This window comes from Hyposmocoma kahamanoa, unplaced genomic scaffold, assembly GCF_003589595.1.
Source record: "Hyposmocoma kahamanoa isolate Upper Pololo Valley unplaced genomic scaffold, ASM358959v1 85569, whole genome shotgun sequence".
NCBI classification, from domain to species: Eukaryota; Metazoa; Arthropoda; class Insecta; order Lepidoptera; family Cosmopterigidae; genus Hyposmocoma; species Hyposmocoma kahamanoa.
Genome location: NW_020654259.1, coordinates 140 through 10,695, shown reverse-complemented (window position 1 = coordinate 10,695; position 10,556 = coordinate 140). Strand labels below are relative to the sequence as shown.

Sequence of the window (10,556 nt, the reverse complement as noted above, 5' to 3'; positions counted from 1 at the left end):
GTTGACCTATATAGCCAAAGATGGCGTTACTAACATTTAAACTATTTTATTAACGGAGCGTCTTTTTATTCCGCCATTTTGAGGTGAATGTCAGTGTCAAACGACCGGATTGAAAATATTCGAAAAAATATTGTTTTTGTGGAAATCGAAGTGAAGTGTGAAGCGAATCGTGAAACTATAAAAGGTAATTCGTTTTGTATTCATTTGTTTTATCCTATACTTAACTAAAATAATGTTCTCAGCACCAGCTACGTTCGCCCCATGAAAAATTGTAGGTGGTCTAATTGTAGCTACTTTGGAAGCTACATTTGCCCCCTTACTTTTATATGAACATATAAAATACTAGTGATGTCAACGGGTCGATTCAAATACTACAAAATATCGACCAACTTTTAATATATTTTATGAAGGGCGACTGATAATTAATTGCCGATACGTGATAAAATAAACATGTTTTTATGTGAAAAAATATTTGTTTCTCTTGTAAGAAAGCTGTCCTATTTCCAAATGACAAAGGATACTTCTTAGGACAGGGCGGGTAATTTCTAGTATAAAATAATTATAGGGTAGTTATGAAATTATTTTATTGGATTTTTTAACAAAAATATATAAATATTTTTATTTCAGATGGTTCGTCACTACAAACGCAAACGTGAAACTCCTTATTCAAGGGAAAATCTTTTGAAAGCAGTAGAGGAAGTGAAATTTAAGAGAATGAGTAGTTATCAGGCTGCAGAACAATTTGGTGTTCCCAGAGCCACGATTTATGCACATGTATCTGGGACGCGTGGTTTAAATAAACCTGGCAGGTCCACGGTGTTTGATAAGGATACGGAACTGAGAATTGTGAACTGTATTCTCGTAATGGAGAAGTGTGGTTTTCCTTTGACTCGTAAGGAGGTCATATCATTGATTAGCGAATTTATAAGAAGAAACGGCATCGTGACCGCATTTAAAAATGACATACCAGGTGATGACTGGTTCCGAAATTTTAGAAGAAGACACAATCTTTCATTAAAAAAACCGCAATCGGTGGAAATCGCCAGAAAAAAGGCGTGCAATCCCTTCACAGTATACGAATATTTTGAATTACTTGAAAAAGCCATTCGGGATTTGGATTTATCGTCCGCACCCGACCGTATTTACAATCTCGACGAAACTAGTTTCTGTCAGGATCCGTCAAAAAGTAAAGTGGTCGGAAAAGTTGGTCATCGTTGTACAAGAACAACTAGTTCACCAGGCAGAACCAATACCTCCGTTCTTCTTGCAGCAAATGCAAATGGTGATAAAATTCCGCCTCTCATTATTTTCCAAGGAAAATATTTATGGAACGAGTGGATGTATAAAAACGAGAAAGTGAAAACGGCATATGCCGTAAGCAAAAAAGGTTGGATGGAGACTAGCATCTTTGAGAAATATTTAAAAGATGTCTTTGTACCAGCAATAGGGAGCAAAAGACCTGTTCTTCTCATATACGATGGACATTCGACTCATACAGATTTGAGCGTAATTGAGTATGCAATATCTGAAGGAATTACAATCCTTAAACTGCCACCCCATTCCTCAGACGTGTTGCAGCCTTTGGACTGCAGCGTAATGAAGCCAATGAAGGACAGGTGGGACCAAGAACTCATAAAATGGCAAAGAATGCATGTTGGCTTCAAATTGCCCAAAAGCGAATTTGCTAGAATTCTTACTGGCATTTGGGAGAATCTGAATCCAGTAATTATTTCAAATGGATTTAAAAAGACTGGCATATATCCAGTTAATCGAAATATGATTGGAAAAGAAAACTTTGATTCCCTTTCATGGCAAAGGTGGGAGACTCATATACAGTCGCAGCTTAAAACTATATGTACTGAAAATAAAACAGTAAATGATGCTGATACTATGGAATACAATGACTTCAAATCAATGATAAAAGATACAGACCTGGAAAATTCCATATTCAACACTATTCAAGAAATTCCTAGTCTTAGGGATTTGGCACTCAAAATTTCCAGCCAAAGTATCAATCAGTGTCAGAAAGATAACCATGACAATTCTAACAAAAGGGATGAACATGCTACTGGTATTGATAGTAACTTAAGTATGAACGGAAAAGAAAATGAGCAACAAGAGAAACATCTAATACTAGACAACCAGAAAGCTATTGCTAATAAAGAGCTAGCTGTTAAAATATATTGTTTAATTAGCAATAGTTTTCTGTTCTTAGGTTTTCGCTATTGTTACACATAGGAAATGAAACTATTTTACGCGATTTAGATCCGAAAAATATTTTCATTTCCTAATAGTTTTCTGGTTTGGTGTGTTTTTTTCTTTCTTTCTCATATATAACTAGTTATACTTATATGAGAAAGAAAAAAAACGGAAAACAGAAGTGACATAGAAAAAAACTATTTCGAAGATATAGTCAGAACACTGGAAGATCCTAATATGACGATAAATATTTTTGAACAAAAGCAGAAGGATACTAATGATAATAAAGGTAGACAAGGTGAATGGAAAAAAATATTGAATCCTAGAACATTTATACTTCCTCTGACATCTCAAAATAATAGTAGTAACAGCGGTATCAAAATATTAAACGACGAAGTGATAAAACCAACACATCACCAAAAAGAACAGAACTATGATGAGGTTGACACAACATTTGAGCAATTAGTACTTAGTCACATTTCAAAAAACGATTTACCAAAAAGACCAAAAAAACGTGTAGGTGCCGAAATATTGACATATTCTGCAGTAGTAGCTCGCATGAAAAATGAAAGAGAAAAGCAGGAGACGCTAAAAATAATGAAAGAAAAGAAGAAGTATGAAAATTTTAAAAATAAACTCCAACAAGAAAAAAGGAAAATAAATAAAGAAAATGCAACTAAAAGTAAAAGTTTGAAAAGGAAGCAAAAGCAAACTAAATTAAAGAAAACGAAGAAATGGATTTCTGACAGTGAGGACACTGGGTCTTATGAGTCAATGGATACTTCAGAAACTGAAGACTTGGACACTTTTATGGAAACTATTTTAAAAGATGAAGAGCTATACAAGGATGAGTGTGAATTCTATAAAACGAAGGAAAAGTCGAAACAAAATGAAAAACCAAGGGAAATAAATAAAGAAAAGAAAAAACAAGAGGAGAAAGAAAAAAAGAATGAGTATAAATATAATGAAAACAAGGAAAGTCCAAAACCAGGGCCAAGCAAAACAAATGTAGAAAAAACAATTAAACATGAAATTCCAGAAGAAGGCTCATTTGTGTTAGCAAGGTTTACGTCTTATAAAGGCAAAAGAGAATATAAATATGTATGCATGATAGAAGAAATAACTTGTGACAAATTGGTGGTTCAAGGATTTAAATCTATCAAGAGCAGTAAAAGTAAATTTCGCTTAATCGAGAATGATATATCTATTATAGATCATGATGACGTAATCGAGTGTTTGCCAGTACCTATATTTGATGACAAGGATATGGTTTACATTTTTTCTAGAAATGTAAATATCGCAGAAAAGTAAATTTATTTGCCGTCTGTTTTTTTTTGTCGTAGTAAATTTTGTAAGTTTTATCCGTTTTTAATTTGATTTAAAAATAAATAATAAGTAAGTACTAATTCATTATTTCATTTGAGAAAAGTCTCTTCATTTGGCAAATACATTCATAAACATTGCACCTTTTGATGAACGCACTTTTGAAAACTAATTTTTAACCTTCTGTGCTATCAATAAATCAAGGACTGATTTAATCAAACGTAAAACTAATTATTTTGACATTTAAAAAAGAGAACCACTGAAGAGACATTTTTTGTGAAATTAAGTTATATATATCGTTGAAATCAGAAAAACACAAGGATTTCATCAATCAACGAAATATGCAACTTAATTTCACATAAATAATATTCATCGGTGGTTATTCCATACCACTGATTGTATTAATAACTCATTACAAATATTAATTTCAAATAAACTCAAGTTTCTTGTCCTACCTTTTAAATGATATATCCATAAGTAGTCCTTTGTGTCTGTTAGCAAATAAGGTTAGACCAAGTTTACACGCTGAGTGTAGTAGACCTACATTACGCCTCCTCAAATCGAGTACTTTCCAATTGTATTGAAAAGGACGAGGTGCTAGTAATTAATTGTGTGTATTTTTCTACGATTTGCAAAGAAATTTCCGGTCGCCCCAATTGTGAGCCACCTAAAATAGCCGAAGTTACATGTTGTATTTTTTATATAATAAATCAATGACCGAGCAAGTCAAAGGAAAAAAACAGTCACCCAAAGTTATCGAGACACGTGTCCCAACACTAACTTATATGGAATATAGCTACATTTACCCCCTGATAATACCTCACGTTATTTTAAAGGAAATTAAACCGTGTTACAGAGGTTTAAATTACAAAATTAGTTTAAACCTATAGGCAGGCTTATTACCGAACTTTAGCAACTGGTTGCTAATTGTACAATAGCAACGCGATTGCTACCAGTTGCGATTGCTAAGTTGGTATTACGGATGTAAATCGCAAACTGATCGCTCGCTTGGTGCATTTGCGACTAAATTGTATGGAAACTAGCGCTACTCGCAACTGAACGGCAATCAATGACAAACACAAACGTCAAAAAACAACAAGGAAGAATTATATTTACGTTTTCTTAATCTTAAATTGATCTATAACAACAAAAATATTCTTATATTATATTATATTCTTAGATTGCACATACAGAAATATGCAGACAATGTATTTGAAGTGTTTCAAACAAGAAATTTGTTGTTTCGTGTTTTTTGTTTACCCAAGAAAGTTTGAATTGCAGTGACGATTCACTAACACTTGAAAGTTAAGTGTTCGACAAAAAGTATAAATCACTATAATAAAAATGCCAACTATGTCTATATTATTGAGTTCTGCTTCTATGGATTCATTTCGTTCATATTACCACTGTTTTGGTGTCGTGATATTCAGACTGTGTGAAGATGGAAAGTCGCGTCTCAAACGATCAGCTAGAAATGTTATTTGACCATCTTCTAAGACACCCAGCATTGGATAAAGGCTTTAGTCTATGTGGAAGTTCACAAGAGACATCTGAAAGGCCGTGGTACGAATTAGCCACCAAATAAATGTTCTTGGCAGTGGAACAAATAAAAGTAATGCACAATGGACACTTAGAGTGAAGAAAATTTAAGTAATTGAAATAATTACAAATGTATCTAAAACCAATGCCAAAGCTGCAATGTTTCAAGCTGAGGCCGCTCAAATACAGTCCAGGCCCTAGTGGATATTGTACAATTACTCAAAAAATAATTAAGACAAACTAGTGGTTAATTGTTATTATTCTTAGTATCATTTCATTGTGTTATTGTAGGAAAATTTTAATTAGGTATGAATAAAAAGTGGCAATCAATAAACACCTTTTAATTTTCAACTTGCATTGTAAAATTACATAAATTAACATTTTGTACAATTGCTTACAGTCATCTCCTACCATCCCATCTGTCAACATTTTGCACTGGTCTTATGAGTGAAGGACCAATTGGAAGTTTTATGAAAGTAAACAATTCAATTTAAGGCTTTTATTTCATACATTCATTCATAAGGGTTAGTAACAGAACACTTTAAAATAGAGTTATAGTCGTCACAAAATAATAGATCATATTTGACAGCTAAACCAGTCGATAGTATGTAACTTTGAATGCAATCAACGAAACAGTAAATAAGCAATTAATAACTTATTGGGTTTTAAAAAAATACATAAATTTTATTGAAGGTCTATACGTTATGAAAGAAACATATTTCAAGTATTATTTTCGCAGGAATTCCAAAATAAAATCCAATTTTGAGTTACTCCGAAACGTCTTATAAACAGTTACATCTTCAGTCTAATTCTTTTTAATAATAGTGTTGTAACCAATAAGCGCCGACTATCATCGAGTCAAATCGGTTTCACTTTAAAAAAAATGACTTATTTAATTACTAAAGTCGTCACAAAATAATAGATCATATTTGACAGCTAAACCAGTCGATAGTATGTAACGTTGAATGCAATCAACGAAACAGTAAATAAGCAATTAATAACTTATTGGGTTTTAAAAAAATACATAAATTTTATTGAAGGTCTATACATTATGAAAGAAACATATTTCAAGTATTATTTTCGCAGGAATTCCAAAATAAAATCCAATTTTGGGTTACTCCGAAACGTCTTATAAACAGTTACATCTTCAGTCTACAAAGAAATAATTCTTTTTAATAATAATGTTGTAACCAATACGCGCCGACTATCATCGAGTCAAATCGGTTTCACTTAAAAAAATGACTTATTTAATTACAAAAACAAAAATTTTAAAGTGCTTACAAAATTAGACTGAGTATACTAGTATTTATAGTAGACAGAACCGTAAAGTCAGATTTGTATTTCCTTTTCTTTATCGCAAATTCTGAAACGGCAACACTGATGTCGATTTAGCGTCACTCTGCATCGGCGCCCGCGCAGTCTTTCGCCGTCTTGGAAGTTGACTGTACGCTTGGTTATTCGTGGTGTTTTTTCTTGTGACTCGGCTGTGCTTTTGGACTACTTCTATTTTCAATCTCGTTGACCTTGGCTTGGATATTTTGGACTTGATTCTGTGTGAACTCTTTTTCAACATGTCGAAAAGAGGACGTGCTTTAAATAGCCAGACTCGCGAACTGGTTGTGAAATTACACGACTATTTCGAAAGGGAGTCACTTAATGGTGGACCTCTATTACCAGTGACACAAGTGCAAAATCGCGTCGCAAGTGCACTTGGAATCGGCAAAAGAACGGTACACACCATCATACAAGAAAAATATGGGCCTTCCGGCTCTCAAGAAAACGTATTACATACGCCTAGAAAGAGGAAGAAAAGCAAGCCTGTAACAGGTATCGACACGTTCGATGCAGACGCTATTCGTAACCATGTTTATACATATTATACTAGACACGAGTACCCTACTGTGAGTAAATTGTTGGTATCACTTCGAGAGCTTGGCTTATTTACTGGGAGTGCTACCTCACTGATTACAATTTTGAAAAAAATTGGTTTTAAATACAAGAAGTCTGACAAAAGAAATATTATGATGGAAAGACATGATTTAATATTACAAAGAGTTTCATTTTTGAGAGAAATGAATAAAATTACAAATTGGGATAATGTTGTGTTTATCGATGAGACTTGGTTGAACTCAAACCACACAGTACCACAATCATGGACCGACGACACTAAAGCATCCAGCTCGAAAGTGCCAATGGGAAAAGGTGGTCGCCTCATAATTTGCCATGCTGGATCAGCCGGGGGAGGTTTCGTTAATAATGCTTTACTAGCATTTGAATCAAAAAGTACAAAAGAATATCACGAAGAAATGGACGCAAACAAATTTAAAGAGTGGTTTAAAACTTTACTTCAGAACCTCCCCGAACAATGTACAATAATTATGGACAATGCATCGTATCATTCGGTTCAAATAGATCGAGCGCCGACTCAGGCAAATAAAAAGGCTGATTTGGTGGCATGGCTACAGAGGAATGGTGTCGAAGCTGACATGGAGCTATTGAAAGTGGAATTGTTAAGATTAGTGCGAGAGCATAGACCTACAAAACTTAGGTATGAAATTGATGAATTGGCACTTGAGCATGGACATAAAATTATAAGGACACCGCCGTACCACTGTCAATACAATGCTATTGAGTTGATTTGGGCTCAAATTAAAGGTTAATATTTTTGCATTTAATACTGTTATTTTAAATTCGTATATATTAAGACTTATTTTGTACTAGTAGCATATTTTAATAAAGTACAAATGTAAAGAGGTAACATATAAACTTTCGAATTTGTAATATCACTGTGAAGGAACATTACTATTTTACAACAGTGTTTTTTTTTTACAGGCTACGCAGGACGTAATAATACTAAGCCACCGTTCTCCACAAAAAAAATGATGACTTTATTAAAGGAAGCATGTACTAAAGTAACAAAGGAAGACTGGAGAAAGGTGGTGGAAAAAACTAGAAAACTAATAAAAGAAGATTTTGACAGAGATGTTAATATTGATAATTTAATTGAAAACGAGTTAATTATATGGACTGGTGAAACTAGCTCAACAGATGGTTTTGGTTCATCTTCCGATGACGTTGATAAATAAAAAATTCCAATAAGGAGGTCTTTTGTTTTACTTCAGAATTTTGTTATTTACGTACAGGTTATCCTCGTGAACTATGCTATTAATGTATAACTACAATACAACAACAAGTACAGGTTGCCGTTGTGCTCACTTAAAATACTTACTTATTATTTCTATTAAACTGTATAACGTTTAAATAAATGTTGATTGATATATCTAGAACTGAAAAGCAATGAACAGAAAAATAACCTAAACGATTACAAACTCCTAAAATTTTTAATCGATTTCTCGTGAGAATCGTTTAAACTGGTTACCGATATTGCAGTTCACATCACTATTTACGTTGCGATGACATGTGTCAAATATGATCTATTATTTTGTGACGACTATAGTATAACAAACAATTCTTTTTCCTCACAATGATATGCATTCAAGTCCAGTGCTCATGAGCCTACCCCTGTACCCTGAATGCAATAACACTTGGGAGGCCATTACTGCTGCCACAAATTCAGCACATCAAGGAAGCAAATGTTTTTTGCAATAGTAATAATAGCTGCAAAGCCATGAGAGTTAGCAAACATTCCAGATGCACTGTACAAACGTGGCAGTTGCAACAGAATCCTTAATATATTATTATACATAACTCAAGACGCTCAGAGGTTATGGATTTAGTTGACCCATAGGCCGCATGAATCTTTAGCTCTTAATAATACAAGAAAATACTTTACTAACTACTTACTGTCTAGTGCTTTTAACGAACAAGTCAAATTTTGATATTATATGGAACAAGAAGAACACTGTCTAACTATCTAGTAATACAATATAAAATTGTGTGCATAGTGCTGTGTACATATACATACATAATTTTTCTGAGGACCAATGGCTTAACATTCTTATCTACTTCTCCATAACCTCAGTATTATTATTGCCTTTTGACTGTGGCCTCTTTCTAACTCGAACTGGGATGATTCAGAGCTGTTATTGCAGGAATTTGCCTCGTAGAATCTTTGGTAGACTCTTCTTGGTGTAAGTGTAGCTCCATTGACAATGTTATGTGATACCGAGCAGGCTTTCATAATTTTTGTAACAGTGCTATCATGATAATGCGAAACTCTGTGAAAGCAAAAATCTTCACATCGCTTTCAATTCCCCAATGCCCCGTTCAATGGTGTTTCTGGCTCTACAGTGAAAATCAATATAATATTCTTCTGCACTGTCAGGAACAGCGTTTGAGACTGGTGTTAATAGCCACAAACATAATGGATATTGCGAGTCCCCTGCAACATAAAGTAAAAATTTCATCATGTACTACACACTGCCACACAGTAATTGTAATTGTTAAGGTTGTTAATTGTTGTAATTTTTATGTCGCATAACTTATTCAAATGTTTAATATTTTGTGTGGTGAATAAATTGTTTAAATGTATTTTTGTAAATCTTTTATCAGGAACACTATTACTTTTAGAGCATTTAAAGTGAAGTTTAACTTGGTTTCGTCAAAAATAAGTTAACTAACGTAACTTTACTTCTATTTTTCGTAATTTCGTCACGTTCTCCTAAGATTACTTACCTTACTTTCCACGGAAATTTTATTTGTCCTTTGTCGACGAGACAAGAGAGGAGTCAATTCATGGCCTTTTGAACAATGCCTTGGATAACCTATGAGACCTGAACTTGGAAGTCCGAAATCTCAAAGGCCCTGCCGATGGCATTATTTCGGATTCTCCACCGAAGAATGGTAGCGTTCCTCCATGTAACACTCTCTTTTCCATTTAAATAGTCCAATAAAATGAGAACTCGCACCATCGCAGTTATACACACGCTACAAGCAGAAGATCACTGAATATTAACAACATTTCACTGAACAATCAATAAATAACTATTTTTAAGTCAAATCAGTTGTTACTTACGATTAAGGAGATGAAATAACAATGTAATTTGAAAAAGCAATCAATCAACAATTACCAAACAACCACTGTGGCACTAGTTGTCAAAAGTCCGTCGCTAATTGCTCTTGCGTCACTGTAAATGTCGTTCGGTAATACGAAAAAGCAACCGGTCGCTTTCTGTCAAAGCATTTTCATGCAGTTTTAGTTTATTAGTTGCTCGCTAGAGGCGCTGTAGTCGACTGATCGCAATTGTTTACGAATTTATGTTTTAACAGCGATAATCGTGCAACTATTGCTAAAACGACTGGTCGCTAAAGATCGGTAATAAGCCTGCGGATATGATGTTCACCATTAGTTATAGAAATTCAAGTTCAACAATAAAAGTTTTATGGATGGATAGCTACATTTACCCCGTTTGGGGGCAAATGTGAATATTGACGGCTTGAAGATGGATTTTGTTGAATTGGATATTCATTTATTGACATTTCATCAATTTAAACTCGATTACATGATTATTAAAACATATCTAAGCAACAAAAAA

At 33.7% G+C, this 10,556-nt stretch overlaps 2 protein-coding genes and 1 long non-coding RNA gene across 3 annotated transcripts; 2 read left to right on the top strand and 1 right to left on the bottom strand.

The window, feature by feature from the left end:
* Nucleotides 1-627: 627 nt before the first annotated feature.
* Nucleotides 628-3,510, top strand: LOC113234608 (the record flags this gene model as incomplete). Its single annotated transcript, XM_026469962.1, has 3 exons — nucleotides 628-2,172; nucleotides 2,923-3,052; nucleotides 3,413-3,510. Coding segments are annotated over 3 exons (1,773 nt in total), but the record flags the coding sequence as incomplete, so codon positions are not given.
* Nucleotides 3,511-7,133: 3,623 nt separating this feature from the next.
* LOC113234607 lies at nucleotides 7,134-7,721 on the top strand. The gene has a single exon (XM_026469961.1). It carries the CDS (start codon nucleotides 7,134-7,136, stop codon nucleotides 7,719-7,721), a length of 588 nt encoding a protein of 195 aa, XP_026325746.1.
* A 1,073-nt stretch (nucleotides 7,722-8,794) lies between these two features.
* On the bottom strand, nucleotides 8,795-10,116 carry LOC113234609. Its single transcript, XR_003310803.1, has 3 exons — nucleotides 10,037-10,116; nucleotides 9,697-9,948; nucleotides 8,795-9,403 (listed from the first exon to the last, which is right to left on the bottom strand). It is a non-coding gene; the product is annotated as an uncharacterized LOC113234609 (long non-coding RNA).
* Nucleotides 10,117-10,556: the final 440 nt, after the last annotated feature.

Coding starts and splice junctions, on each gene's coding strand:
- LOC113234607 (XM_026469961.1), top strand. CDS start 7,134: ATGAATAAAATTACAAATTGGGATAATGTTGTGTTTATCGATGAGACT.